The sequence below is a fragment of the Mus caroli genome, unplaced genomic scaffold, assembly GCF_978045245.1.
Source record: "Mus caroli unplaced genomic scaffold, Mus_caroli_1 scaffold_20, whole genome shotgun sequence".
Classification (NCBI taxonomy): Eukaryota; Metazoa; Chordata; class Mammalia; order Rodentia; family Muridae; genus Mus; species Mus caroli.
The window spans coordinates 36,359,132-36,374,086 of NW_028227275.1; the positions used below are offsets into that span (position 1 = coordinate 36,359,132).

The 14,955-nt window shown below is 44.9% G+C and overlaps 1 protein-coding gene across 2 annotated transcripts; it reads right to left on the bottom strand.

Annotated features, from left to right (window-relative positions):
* Nucleotides 1-824: 824 nt before the first annotated feature.
* On the bottom strand, nucleotides 825-8,391 carry Tmem252 (transmembrane protein 252). Of its 2 annotated transcripts, XM_029472328.2 has the most exons (4): nucleotides 8,008-8,391; nucleotides 7,710-7,760; nucleotides 5,987-6,313; nucleotides 825-2,922 (listed from the first exon to the last, which is right to left on the bottom strand). In XM_029472328.2, coding segments are annotated over exons 2-4 (606 nt in total). In that variant the 5' UTR covers nucleotides 7,712-7,760; nucleotides 8,008-8,391; the 3' UTR covers nucleotides 825-2,645. The 2 variants fall into 2 exon arrangements, with proteins under 2 accessions (XP_029328188.1, XP_021008067.3); XM_021152408.3 differs by lacking the exons at nucleotides 7,710-7,760; nucleotides 8,008-8,391 and adding an exon at nucleotides 7,534-7,594 and having other exon boundaries at nucleotides 5,987-6,316.
* Between the last annotated feature and the right edge of the window lie 6,564 nt (nucleotides 8,392-14,955).

The following is a 14,955-nucleotide window of genomic DNA, read 5'->3' on the forward strand; positions in this document are numbered from 1 at the left end:
TGCTGTTTCTTTTTTTTTCTTTTTCTCTCCATCCCTCCCTCCCTTTTGTTCATTGACAGAGTTTCATGTAGCCCAGGCTGGCTTCTAACTTACTATGTATCCAAGGCTGACTTTGAACTCCTGGTTCTCCAGCTTCTACTTGGCAAATGCTTGGGTTGCAGGTGTGTGTCACCATGCCTGTCTTTAGTGTTTGGTTTTGTTTGTTTGTTTGTTTTTGTTTTTTGTTGTTTTTTTTTTTTTGGGTTTTCAAGACAGGGTTTCTCTGAATAGCCCTGGCTGTCCTGGAACTCACTTTGTAGACCAGGCTGACCTTGAACTCAGAAATCCTCCTGCCTCTGCCTCCCAAGTTCTGGGATCAAAGGCGTATGCCACCACGCCTGGCTTTAGTGTTTTTGTCTTTTTTTTTTTTTTTAGGAAGCAACAGCTGTTGTCAATGAAGCCTGGGTTTGCGGAAATATGAATTCATCTTTATACCGTGGAGAGTGTTACCATGACTTATGTTCCTCTACTGATTTGTTATGTGATACAAAAGGTGGCAAAAAGTGGGGGAGGGGAAGGAAAGCCCGAGGTGATGGACAGGTGGCTCAGTGAGTAGTCCTGTTTGTGGAGAAAGCAGGAGGAGCTAGTTTAAACCCTTACATGTGCAAGGAACCCCAGGAAGATCCTTGGAAATTCACTTGCCAGCAGCCTACCTGAAACAGCACCCCCTGGCCACCCCACACATGTGCACACACATGCACTCGTGCACATACACACGTATGTACAACACACACCCCACAAAATAAATTTTAAAAAGACTCTGAATACAAAATGTATGGCCTTAAAGAGACTAACACAATTTATGCAAACCGAGTTGAACATTTGCTTTAGCCAACCCCCAGTTGTACAAAAACCATCTATTCTGTGTGTGAATCCGGTTAGAAGTCCAATAATGCGGGTCCATCAGACCCAGAGGGGAAACTGCCCTGCAGAGGGATGAAAAGAAATGACAAGAAAGGAGTAATGAATTTCACTGCGAATAAACAATCCCTTTCCCGCTAAACAACCACCAGTGGCCTTCCTGTCCAGCCATTCCCTCACTGTCATGGATTCAAAGCAGAGATACACAAAGGTCATGGACTAGGGCTGTGTTCGTTTGGCATCGTGTATTGATCAGGATGTTCACGACCTGTGAACTCAGTACTGACCAGGAATCAGAAACCGTGGCCATCCAGTCCCACTTTGTTGACCTCTTTCTTGACAGCTTCATCCCCTCTGTGAGTTTTTAAAGACTCAGCTGTGCCTGTCACTGTGGCTATCCTCAGTAGGATGTAGGAAAACTGCACTATGAGGGCCCAGCTCACAGGCAGGAAGCAAGGCTGACATATTTTAACTGAAAAGCCCAATAAACCTAAAGCCACCCAGCTTTCTCCTTCAAGGGTGGAAGGTATTGCAGTGACCCAGAACATTTCTTTCTGTTAGGGATCTCTTCTGAAATGGAGACAGCAATCTAAGCTGCATCCTGAAAGGACTAAAGAAAGGCACAGCAAGCCTAATGCAAAAGGACAGAGTATCTTCCCTTGCATCCTTTGGGTCGTTACCTTCCTTCAGGCCACTGTTTTATTGGAAGTCTTGAAGCCTCAGTTGATATATTGGGAAAGCAGGCATGTAAAGATGCCTCCTCACCTTGTAAAGATGGAGTGGGGATTAAATAACATGCACGGGGGCGGGGGTTAGTTGGACCTACTGTTTGAAAGGCATACCATAAGTGTTAGATTCTGAGTGTCCTACTGGCATCCTTCCACCAACATGTTCTCTGATTTTAAAAACTCCCACAAAGAAAATGAAACCAAGGAGGGATGGGGTGTTAAGCCTAGAAGCTCTCTATCTAGACACACACACACACACACACACACACACACACACACACACACACAAAACCCATCCTGGTACTAGAGATATGTCCTTACAGGTATTAATCGCTTACATTGTGAATTTGGCGGGGGGCAGGGGGGTGCATCTTTGAAAACTACATGTAAACATTTTCTAAACTTCACAAGATTTTCAGCAAGTTGTATATTAACATCACCCTTGATTCCTTGTATCACGAATTAAGTGTTCTATCTAGTCAACTTGAATCTATAAGAACTCCTACGTGCTTGTATAAAGACCTCTTTAAGAAATAACTCAACATGTTGTGTTTGAACCATTTAAAAGCAAATGTACCAGTCTCTTTCTTTTATATAGAAAAAAACCACACACACATAATTAAAATACAATGATACAAAAATAACACTCCTAGATGTGGGCGATGGTGTCACTCAGGGAGCACAGTCAGTGGGTGACACAGGGCTGCCTCCCACATGTCCTTTCCTTTGGTTCTTTGGACACAGCGTGTGAGGGACTATGGCTGTCTCTCCCACAGCAAGTGCACCTCCAGGCTTGGGCTGAGGTGTTGAGGTTAGGAAGGAGATGGAAAACACCTTCTCTGAGGTTCATCTAGGTTGGGCTTTGTGGGAAATTTTCTGCACCCTCTTCCTGCTGGTGGCTACCCACTTCTTGGACCCCATGCTGCTCTCTAAAGGCTAAACCCTGGTACCCATGGTGGCCCTTGCTCCAGTGCAGGGTGACAGAGCAGCATCCCAGTCCCTGCCTAGCCTCTCATCTCAGCAGCCGGTGAGTTCTGTGAGCTGGAGAGCAGTCCCTGCCATTAGCACCCTGCTTGGCTCCTCAGCATCCTGTGCCTTTGCTGGAGTCCCTGCATCTGCTATGATCTCCTGGTAGGGTGGCGGGGCCTCTGGTTGTGGGTCTTCAAGGTGTTCAAATTCAAGGTTTGTCTCTGTATACAGAGGAGGAGGGAATCCTTGGATCTCTCTGCCTGCAGGGCAGGCCTGTTTCTCAACATCCAGGCTCTCTTCATAAGCTGGAGGGTAAAAGTCAGGCCTGTGGAATGAAACAGCACAAATGTACATGTGTTATTTAGGCCTTGGTGGTGAGGAAGCATATGTCTGCCTCTCTCAACTTACATTGTGTGAAGCTAAACTGCTAAGAAACAGAGTTTGAAACAGATGTACTTTTCTGACATCACGGGTTTCTAAAAACTGCATATCCTTCCAGAAGAACACCCTCCCCAACCCCCACCCCACCCCCGCCTTCAGTCATAGCAGGCCCTCCTGTTCCAAACAGCATTCCAAGGGAGTCCACCTTGTTTGCTCTTTCAATCCGAGAAACAGCCATTCAGTGCACCAAGCTTATCAGCTTTAGGTGACACAGGGACTTTGACCATATCCCACCTCTCTTTAACAGTACTCAATCCTTGTTACCATTTACACACAGCATCTAATACTCCACTGCTCTCAAGGCCTCAGACCTTCACAAGCAACAAAATAATGAATGGAAACCGTTTGTTACATGCAGGTCCATGGCAGAATAAATGCTACCACTCTCTCCTAACACATTATCAAGGCCTGGGCAGCTAGTTTCAGAGAAAACATGGGAAACACACTCTGGTTGCAAAAAGGCATCAGCTGAGAGCTTTGTGGGACTTTCCCCTGCAGACTAGTAATGCCAGCCTACCCATGGTTAAGAGCCATTCACTCCAGCTGATGGGCACGCTGGTCAACTTGCCCATCTAGTCTCTAAATGTTTCTGTCTCCTCCATCATGAATGAAGGTGGGGGTGTGGCAAGTGGAAGGGAGATGGTGTGAGCTTACATGAGTTGTATATTTATAGAGGTAATTATCCAGTGCCAAAGGGAGTGTTTGTGGAGGGTAACCACAACAGAGCAGGGCCTGCCATTTGTAGCCCCCGCTCCACTCCAAATATCACAGAGCCAAGAGCTAAATAGCTGAAGAAGCTGTCTACTGTACGATGTAAGTCTTGACCTTTCCCAGGAATAGCCAAAGTTGAGTCATGGGGACAGAAAGGCGAGCTTTCCCCTGGAACCACTTGAGAGACTGCCGAAAAGACTGCTCCAGTGAACTCCGTCACTGGAGGATCACTCACGTGGATGTCTCCACCTAGCTACCTATTTTGAGTGCAAAGCTTTTGAGATATGAAACTTTTCTGGCTGACTCTGTGGGCTGAGCATCTCATGATGCAGCAGGAAAGGGCAGTGAAGGGTGTCAAGATATTCATGATTTACTTTTGAATACTCCAGACAAGGGAATGTATGAATGTGTTGGTAAATTTCAGATGTATCATTCACTATTAGCATGAACTCACAAGGTAGATACACACATACACACACACATACTCATAAACACATGCACAAACATACACACAAGTACACACACACACATACACATACACACACACAACCAAACACACAAACACATGCACAAACATATACATGTACAAACACATAAGGACATATACACATATGCACATACAAACACACATACAAACATATATGCATGCACACACATGCATGAACACACACAAATATACATACCTGCGCACACAAAAACATTCTACACACACCATCACTCTAGACACACCTTCTGAATCACTCTTGGTTTTTCGAGATAGGGTTTCTCTGTGTAGCCCTGGCTGTCCTGGAACTCACTTTGTAGACCAGGCTGGCCTCAAACTCAGAAATCCACCTGCCTCTACCTCCCGAGTGCTGGGATTCCAGGCATGCGCCACCACTGCCTGGCTTACTCTGTTATCTTAATTTAAGATGAAACCCAAAGAATCCCTAGTTAAGCTAACTGACCTTGGAAATGGATTCTGATTGTTGTCTCTGGTGTGATGGATGCCAACAATGCACTGTCACTGGTGAGAGGACTCTTATTCAAAGTACACGGAATAATCAAAACCTTTTATGATCTTCTTACTCTTGCATGAAGAGCTCACAGGACTTACAGATGCTTACATCCTAGGCCTTAAGACACCCTCTACCTTTAGAACAATGTTCTTGTGTTTAGACAAGAATTAGAAGGTCCATGCTAAGTTAACCAACCACAAGGTTACCTGAATCTTTGCCCCCCCCCCCCGACCTTGGATAAAATATAAATAACATGTATTACTTGTGAGGGCATTAGTGGTAGTAGTAGTCTTATATTGCTGCAAAACTATCCCTACAATCTCTAGATTGTAGTTTGTATCCCAAACTACAGCCCTATAATCATTAAATAATAATTCTTCATTTCTCCCCGCACCCCCCACACCCCAGGCCTGGGACTACTGTGTTGCTTCCTGTCTGCAGTAGCTACTTAGTGTAAGCAGCTGTGATAGCTGCTAAGGGTTGGTGTAAATGGCTGTGGTGTAAGTGGCTCTGGTAGCTCATGGTGTAAGCAGAAATAGTACAGTGGCTGTCCTTTCTGTCTGGCAGGTGTCACTTGCCATAATGTTTTCAGTGTCTAAATATCTACGGCACATATTAATTAATGTGATCTGTCTTAAGGCCAAGTGTTAATGCCGTCTGTGTGTATCCGTGCTGCCGTTTGGTTTTGTATCATCGATGGGCATGTTATCATCTTGCCTTGAATATGTCCTTCATAAGAGGTGAGATCAGAACACTTAAAAGGTCAGTCATTTAGAACGTCCCTTAGTCACAGAAGTTGCTGGACTGACTTGTCGTCTGGTCTGCTTGCTCATTTATTGTGGGTAGATCTTGGTCTGGGACTTCCTTTATAACCAGTAACCAGGTTATCGGGACCATCTAATCATCACCTGCCTTTAACTAAAATTACCACCACCACCCCCAGACATAGGAAGAATCTAGGGATTGTGCCCCTTAATTTGTTTATGTGACTTTTTACTGTGGGCATGAGAATCTTACCCTAAGACAATTCCCTCTTATGACGTTGTTTTCCCCAAAGGCAGCCCCGCTCCCCACCACGCACAACAGCCCCAGAGCAAATTGCCCAATGGTGGAATTTCGAGCCTAGCTTCATAGCCTCCTATAAGTGGATCCACTATGGGCCTGTGCTTCACTCCCCTTCCCACACTGTGACTCCTCTCAACCCTTCTCATGCCCTCCGGCGCTCAGCTCAGCACGTACCTGTCTACAGTGGCCAGGGGCAGGTCCTGGAAAGCGAGGTGCTGTCTGAGCACGTGGTTGAACATCTCTTTGTTTTCATTTGCTTGGCGGTAGGTGCCCCAGAAAATTCCACTCAGAAGGATCACAAACCCCATAGGCAGAAGCACATAGGCCACAACCAGATTCCTCTGGGAGTGGAAGATGGAGTTGGAGATGAAAAAGCCCCCCAGGCAAATCATCAGGAAGCCAGTGAGGAGGGAGAGGGCACACAGGATCAGCCCAGTCCTGTTGTTCTGCATCCTTCTTCTCTGGAGCCGGTCTGATCCTGCCACTCCTCTGCTTCCAGGCCTGCTGGGGGAAGAGCACTCACTAGCCAGGCCACAGCCTTATATTCAGGAACAAATGGCCTTTGAACAATTAAATGAAACAGGTACCGGGAAGCTATTCATTAACCACTGGAAGTTACTGTAATATCCTCCAGGGGGAACCTAGAAACATAACATTGTGTCCTGGGGGAAGGGGAGGTTGCGGGTAGCCAGTATGTTCCTGGTTGGTGGGTGGGACCTCAGCTGCTCCCAGGTATTGGAAGACAGGTCGGAATCCTTTTGAGGATGAAGGCACTGGTCTCTCAACCCTCGCTGTAGGGAAGTCTGTACTGAAAGTTAGAGACGTTAGCATCTGTCTACAAACTCTTGCCTTCGTTGTTTGGCAAAGACTCCTTTCCTGATTTCATTTTCTCTTTCCGTACTAAAAGTACATTTCGCCAAGGCTCTTAGCGCTCTGTCTTTGCCTACGTCAGTGACTCTACCCTTCATTGTCCCAATACTCTGATTCTGGGAAAATTCCATGGGAGCAGGCCAGGAAGTGATCTTTCTGTTGATAGAAGAGAATTCCAGAAGGAGGGGGAGCACACTGGAGAAGGACAGGGGGGCGGGGGGGGTGCGGGGGGTGCGGGGGTGCGGGGGGGCCGGGGGTGCGGTGGCACCTGGTGTAATAACTGCTGTTTGAACTCTGCTGCCGAATTTTCCCGTTGTTGGGGTGCAGATGTTGCAACCCATTGTCCCTTCTGACTGACAGGTGCTGGCTAAGTATTTATTCTGTGTGGCTTTAGTGCACGCTACCATTCCTGGTTCATTATATATGTTTCACCCAAGTCTCTCCCTGCTCTCAAAAAAAAAAAAAAAAAAATCCATAGGCATTTGACCTAAGGGCATTGTCCCCATAACGCTTTAGCATGATATAGCTATCATGTATACCAAGAGAGTACACGTCATAAATTTCTCCTATTACACCCCACTCTTTGGCCCCCACACAGTCTCACAGGGCACAGTGGCAGATGAAAGGCTGTAAGAAAATCTGAAACCTTCCCCCTAAAATATGTCTGAGGCAAAATGTATCTTAGCAGATGCTGCCAAACCATGTCCCTTGCCCTCTTTCCCTACGTCTCTGCTCTGTGTCACGTTGCCCTAGGAACGTTCTAGGAGCTACCTTCTGCGCTCTGTCTGAAGTCGGTTGTTTTCATCTCCGCAGTCTGTGGTTATAAACCTGCTTCAGGCCGTACTTCCTACCTTTCTTTTATTTGGTGCCTTGGCACGTCCACACCACACCAAGAGACTTCTCTCCCCACTGGGGCTCCTGAGTCACTTCCTAGAGGCTTCCCACATTCCTCCATTGTCATCCCTGGTCCTTTGCTTTTCCAACAGGAAAGTGTTTATTTGTGCAGAGTCACAGTATTTATACTTACATTCTCTAGCCTTGTTCCCGACGTTTCCTTAGCTCCACCTCTGAGTTAGGGCTAGGAGAGACAGGAAGACACAGCAGTTAAAAAAAAAAAAAAACAACTGCAGGCACCCCCTCATTCTGCCTACTGACCTCTACACGTATTAGCTTCAATTCCAACCTTGAACCACTGCCATCTTCTAGGCTTGGTATTATTTTTGTGGTCCAGCCTTTAGCTCCCTCAGTTTTCCCGTTCCTGAGATCACCTCTGATGATTCCCATCTCCTATGTAATAGTCCCCTCCATATGAGGGTGAGCTGTACCTAGTGATATGACTCTAGATGTATGGCATCTCCCTCCTTCTCCTCCTTCAGCACCAACAAAAGTTACGGTTTTTCAGTCAAGTGTCTTCCTTTCCAGCATCCCGGAGGTGGCTCCTGTTATTCCAGAGCAGTGTCTGGTTGCGTTGGTGATAGTGGAAGTAATGGTCGTCCCTTGCTGAAAATTTCAGCAAAACGACTGTCAACGCTGTTCCCTTGAGCTTGGCCGACCCATGAGCACTGTTCTGAACATTATGTGCAGCCTGAGTTCCAGACACTGTCCTGCCTCCGGGTTCACGTTAGAACACCCTGGAAATCGACTTTTTCTTTCATACTCCGTAGCACAGTCAGGGCCTTAGGACATGACCCAGGCCTCTACACCCAGGTTTCTGTTTCCAGGATTCACAGGCCAGTGTCTTGGAAACAAGACTGTGGTAACTCAGAAGCAGCTGGTGACCTGTGGGGGCTGTGGCACAGGAAGGGCCTGCTCTAACCAAGCACAGGTGAAGCCAAGGTGAAGGCTTCAGAAGGTCACCAGGGTTCAGGAAGCGAGGCTCTGCAGGAGGTGGAAGAGGAGGAGGCACCATGTGCGTAACAGGAGATGCCACCAGGTCTGACCTCATGGTGCTGATTACTAAGTGGTTTCTGGATTAGCCTTTCACACTTGAGGGTTCACTGAGCGCCAGTCACTTCCTCCCTCTTGTTTTCTTTGCTTTTAAACCTTTTCCTCTGCCTTCCCCCTCCCCCTCTCTCACTCAGGAGATGATTGAAACCAAGGGAGTTCTTGAGATTGGCAAAGGACAAACAGCAAGCCAGGAAATTCCTAGCATGGGAAGGAGATGGCCACTGAGTGGCTCACTGTGAGCCAGCAGGTCACCCAGACAGAGACTCTGAGCAGGTCCAGAACTGGATGGGGTCTCTCTGTTTGTGGGGTTCTAGGCCAAACCCCTTGGTAATCAGTATAGATTCTATTTTCAGTCAATGTTTAAAAAGCCTAGTGGAAGCCGGGCGTGGTGGCGCACGCCTTTAATCCCAGCACTCGGGAGGCAGAGGCAGGCGGATTTCTGAGTTCGAGGCCAGCCTGGTCTATAAAGTGAGTTCCAGGACAGCCAGGGCTACACAGAAAAACTCTGTCTCAAAAAACCAAAAAAAAAAAAAAAAAAAAGCCAAAGCCTAGTGGACGTTCCTGTTCCTGATTCTGTCAAGTCTGGTCATGTTTGGATCTTGTCGCATCTGTGGTCCAAACAAGAAGAAAAGTTTGTTACAGAAAGAGTTTAACTGCCAACATAATCTACATAAGCCAGAACGGATTAGATTTCTTCTGATCTCTAGAAAACTGAAAAGAGACCTTCCTCCATAGCTGCTGCAGAACAAGACAGGGCTCTCAGATTTCATGAAACCTCCCTTATTAGTGAGCTTTTATTTCCCCTCCTCCTATCTCTTATTTGCTTCATTCACATTTTTTCTTTTGAATGACTTAAGCAAAAATTTTCATGTCCTTCTATGATATTATAAAATTTATAATCCAGACACTATTGTGGATGCCAACAAGTGCTTGCTGACAGAAGCCTGATAAAGCTGTCTCCTGAGAGGCTCTGCCAGTGCCTGACAAATACAGAAGTGGATGCTCACAGCCATCCACTGGATGGAGCACAGGGCCCCCAATGGAGGAACCAGAGAAAGGACACAAGGAGCTGAAGGGGTTTGCAGCCCCATAGGAGGAACAACAATATGAACTAACCAGTACCCCCAGTGCTCCCAGAGACTAAACCACCAACCAAAGAAAACACATGATGGGACTCATGGCTCTAACTGCATATGTAGCAGAGGATGGCCTAGTGGTCATCAATGAAAGGAGAGGCCCTTGGTCCTGTGAAGGCTCTAAGTCCCAGTGTAGGGGAATGCCAGGACCAAGAAGTGGGAGTGGGTGGGTTGGTGAGCAGGGGAACGGGGGGAGGGGATAGGGGGTTTTTGAAGGGGAAACTAGGAAAGGAGATAACATTTGAAATGTAAATAAAAATATCTAATAAAAAATAAAAATAAAATTTACACATAAAATCAGTTGAGATCTTTCTTTTTTCTTTTCTTTTTTTCCTTAAAAAAAATCTTGTCATTTATCATTGTATGCCAGATATTGTATAAGAGACAGCAGAGATGGAGATAAGAAGCATTCATGAACCTCACTGGACACAGCACACTTGTCCCTCTACCCATCAATTGGTATGGGAGGGTGAATCTGGTGCCTCTTTGGCTCATTGATGCTTGTGATGAGGACCAGCTTTCTTAAGGTGGGGGGTTCTCAGTGTTCCTCTTTCATCCTGATTTCAGATCTTCACTCTACATGTGCACCTCATGGTGGTGGTGGTGGTAGTGGTGGGGTCTTATCATTTTGGCCTGGTCTCTAAGCAACAGGTTGCTGCCTGTATTAGTTAGGGTTATGGTTGTAAAGAGACACTGACCTCAACAACTCTTATAAACTCAACATTGAATTGAGGTTGCCTTACGGGTTCAGAGGTTTAGTCCATTATTATCATGGTGAGAAACACCACAGTGTGCAGGCAGACATGCTGCTAGAGAAGGAGCCAAGAATTCTTTCTATACCTGGATCAGCAGGCAGGAGAGAGAGAGAGAGAGAGAGAGAGAGAGAGAGAGAGAGAGAGAGAGAGAGAGAGAGAGAGAGAGAGAGAGAGTCACTAGGCCTGGCTTGAGTTTCTAAAACCTCAAAGCCCACCCCCAGTGACACATTTCCCCCAATGAGGCTATACCTACTCCAACATGGCCACACCCACTCCAACAAAGCCACATATCCTAATCCTTTCAAATAATGCCTCTCCCTAAGAGCCTATGGGGGCCATTTAATTCAAACTGCCACACTGCCAGTTGCTTGTTAGAAAGGTATAGGATCAGAGACTGACTTCCCTGCCACCCAGGTGTACCTCAGGCTTCAGACTGGATTTGGGGCTGTCTTGGGGGACTACCCGCTCCAGCACTAACCCTAGCTAGTGTTCTGGTCTCAGAACAGTTTGCTGGGCCTCTTCTAGAAGTAAAAGGTTCTTTCTCTCCCCCTTCTCCAGTCATGTGGGATTTCACTGTGTCCTGATGGCAAAAGCTCCTCTTTTTCTGCCAGTCCAGTCCAGAAGATTATTGGAGTTCCAGTGGGGCGTCAGCACTTCCCTGTAAGTGTATGACCAAGATCATTAGAGCAGTGTCTATAAGCCTATAAGTATCTGCAGTGCCCACTGGTTCTGTATTCTCATGTCAGCCCACACTTGAGACCTAACAACTCATTACAGGTTTTAGCTGAAGGGCTTGAGAGATGGCTTAGTAGTTAGAAGCACAGGCTGTTCCTCCAGTGGATCCAGATTTGATTCTCAGCATCTACATGACAGTTCACAGCTTCTGTAACTCCAGTCTCAGGCTCTTCTGGCTACCACAGGCACTGCACATATATGATGCTCACACATGATACATAGGTATACATGGGGGCAAACACCACACACACATAAAAATAAATAATAAAATAAAAGTTGAAGCTGAATTAATCTGCCTATATTGTGTTGTCCTCAGGTCCCTACTTCCTGGGTTCAGCCTTAGGTTATATAGGCCTTCTGTCCCAGCTTGCACCGAAGTCTCTTGGCTTGAGCCCGGCTATTTGGTTAACTTTTTTACCTCAGCTCCCTGATTAACTCAAGGAAAGTTGTGGATTATAGGCTACCTTTTTTCACAGGGAGAGAAAGACTCTGTCCAGGCATGCCAGGCAGAGAGCTTTTGGCACCATTTTAATGGGTACTTTGGTTTTTTTTTTTTTTTAAATCAATTCTTCAAGTTCTTATAGTAATTTTAAAGTCTCCTTTTTAAGTCAAATTTCATAATTAACAATCGCCTAGAAAGAGTTCATGTATTGTCTGCCAATTTTGCAGTTGAGCTGTCCACACACATAGTACATATGGTATGGCACAGAGATGTGTAGGCAGAATTTATTTATGCTGTTATATACATCATTTACTCATAAAATTTGAATCTCCTCAGATGCTACAGCACTTTCTAATGCTTAGCTGTGCATGTCTGTCTTTTGTCTGTGATAAAATTACCCAAATTTGTATTTTCTGTTGGACATTTTCAAGGCCTGTTCATGTGGGGAGCTCCACCAAGAAGCAGCACTTAGAACCTCCAGGGTTTTCTTTTAGAAACCCCGTTTTCCATCTCCATTCAGAACTGTCTGCTTTCACTGTTAATTCCTTTAGTCTGTTCTCACCTCTCTTTCTGTAGCATCGCCTTATAAGCCAGGATTTTTAAAGGCATTGGTTTTATTCATTTTGTATTTCATCTTTTTTTTTTTTTGCATTGGACCTTAAAAACCTCTGCAGTTGACTTTTGAGGGTTGTTTTCACATTCTTCTCAGAATTGCCTGTGGAATGCTCGTTTCTGATCATTTCCCAACATAATTGGAGCTACACATCTTCTGGCCACTTCAGCTCAAATTTCATGTTCTCATTGTCATTAATTGCCAAAGAATAAATAATGTGATCTATTATGAATGCAAGCAAAAGAGATAAATACATGACAGACATAAGTAAAAACAGCAATTCAAAATGTGTTCAGCGTTGCTTATGGTAGGGAAACAGTGAAATACGAATTTTTACATATCAGACTAGTAAAATTTTCAGTGACCATACACTCTATTGGCAAAGGTAGAGAAAAGGCTGCCTCAAAGGCTGCCTCGTGGGTTGCTAGTGAAAACGCAACATCTAGCAATGTTACATTTGTATTTTCTTGCCTCAAAGGCTGCCTCCTGGGTTGCTAGTGAAAATGCAACATCTAGCAATGTTACATTTGTATTTTCTTGCCTCAAAGGCTGCCTCATGGGTTGCTAGTGAAAATGCAACATCTAGCAATGTTACATTTGTATTTTCTTTCTGACCCACAAGTTGTGCTTGCAGAAATGGACTCCAAGGAGATTCTGGCAGAGTGTAAGTCATCAGTGAACAGATATCGTCATGGCAACAGCACTACATGCGTCTGGAAACATTCAAGGAAAAGGGAGGCTGTGCTGGTTAGGTTTGGGGTTTTGTCAACTTGATCCAAGCTAAGGTACCTGGGAAGAAAAAAACTTCACTTGAGGAGTTGCCTCCATTAGATTGGTCTGTGTGGGCATCTGTGGGGCATGTTCTTAATTAGTGATTGAGGTGAGAGGGTCTAGCCCACTGTGGGCGGTGCCACTCCTATGCAAGTGAGCCCGGGTTGTATGAGATAGTAAGATGAGCAAGTTATAGAAAGGAGCAAGCCAGTAAGCATGTCATGATCTCTGCTTCTGCTCCTGACTCTGGGTTCCCACTTTGAGTTCTTACTGTTGTTTCCCTCAGTGACAGACTGTGATCTATAAGCCAGACAAACCCCTTCGTCTCCTAAGGTGGTTTTGGTACATGTTTTATCCCACTAACAGAAAGTAAACTAAGTCAGGGGCTGGTTAGCAAACTAAGGTAAGGCAAAATATCAAAACTCCGGAGATTATACTTAGAGAGATACAAGTTACGCTGAAGGGCTCCCAGCAGCCTCAACTGTTTGGATGTTGTAAGTCATAATCCTCTGTGTCTGGGGCTCTCCTGCACACTGCATGGTATCTGTCTAGTCCAGTGTAAAAAGGATTAAGTAATGTTTCTTTATACAGAATGGTCTCTAAGATGTATTGATAAAAGGACAAATTAAACAACAAAATTTATAGTGTTTATAGTGTGAAAACATTTGTGTGTGCATGACTATATTTCAAAAAAGAAGGAGGAGGAGGAGAAGAAGACGAAGAAGACGAAGAAGACGAAGAAGAAGAGGAAGAAGAAGAAGAAGAAGAAGAAGAAGAAGAAGAAGAAGAAGAAGAAGAAGAAGAAGAAGAAGCAGCAAAGTATCAAACAAAATTTTAAGACAATTACTTTAAAGAGGAGTCAGAGAAGACAAGGTGGGAGGGACCAGGTTGGTTGAATGACATCAGTATAAACGTACCCTTTAAAAGTAGTTTTGACACTGTCACTAGATACATGCTTTTCACAGCTAAAAGCCAAACTACAACGAACAAGCAAAGCAATGCCTGCTTTCCTGTTTTTCAAAGGAAAAGAAATAAATATCTTTTCTTATCAGGGTTGCCACATACCATAAAGTAAGCAATTGTCTTAAGAAAACACAAAATAAAGATTTCTGTTTAGTGGGAGAGAGCCTACTCTTAAAACAAAACCTACAGATAAATTCTAAAATGCATTTTGTAATATTGTTCTTAAAATCATAAGGTGTCATTTAAATTTTTATATGTTATGAATAATGTATATATAGTGAACCTAGACCAAAATTCCCAGCACAAGAGAAAGAAACTGGAAATAAAAATCAAAGAATTGAGAAAATATGAATAACCTTACATTGGAACTTAAATGATTATGAATTTATGAGACTTATTTGTTTAGGAATGGATATCAGCTAGCACAGAGGAAGCTTCTAAAAAAATGACCGTTTAGTGGCAAAGAGCATCAACTGTGCTTAGACTGTGCATGCTACAACTATTTCCCCAAAGGCGCCAAGCATCGGTGTCAAAATGTCAGAGTGTCGATCTCAGCCACAAAAAAACAGGAGGCATAATTTTGAACCCCAAAGCTAGGATGTTAATTAAAGCTCGGGGGTTGGGGGGAGAGTACCAAGGCTGTTCACTAAAGCTCTGGGGTGGAGGGACGCCTAGAGAAGGCAGATCTCCCAGCAACCTCTGCGCTGTGGATGCTTTTGGCGGAGCTCTCCTGTACTTTGCACCAGATTTCGTAGCAAGCCTGGCCTGTTCCCATGGCAATCGGCTTCACCTTCCAGCATTGCTACACATCTTCTGGAGATCAAAATTGTCACCAGTTGTGAATGGTGAAGGCAAAAGTTTCGTAGATTGACATGAATCAATGACTAAAAGGAAAGTTTTATCATGACAGT

Excerpts from the sequence above, each read along its gene's own strand:
- Tmem252 (XM_029472328.2), bottom strand. Across the intron at positions 2,923-5,986 it reads CCCCTGGCCACTGTAGACAG|GCCTGACTTTTACCCTCCAG; the intron begins GTACGTGCTGAG and ends TTCATTCCACAG.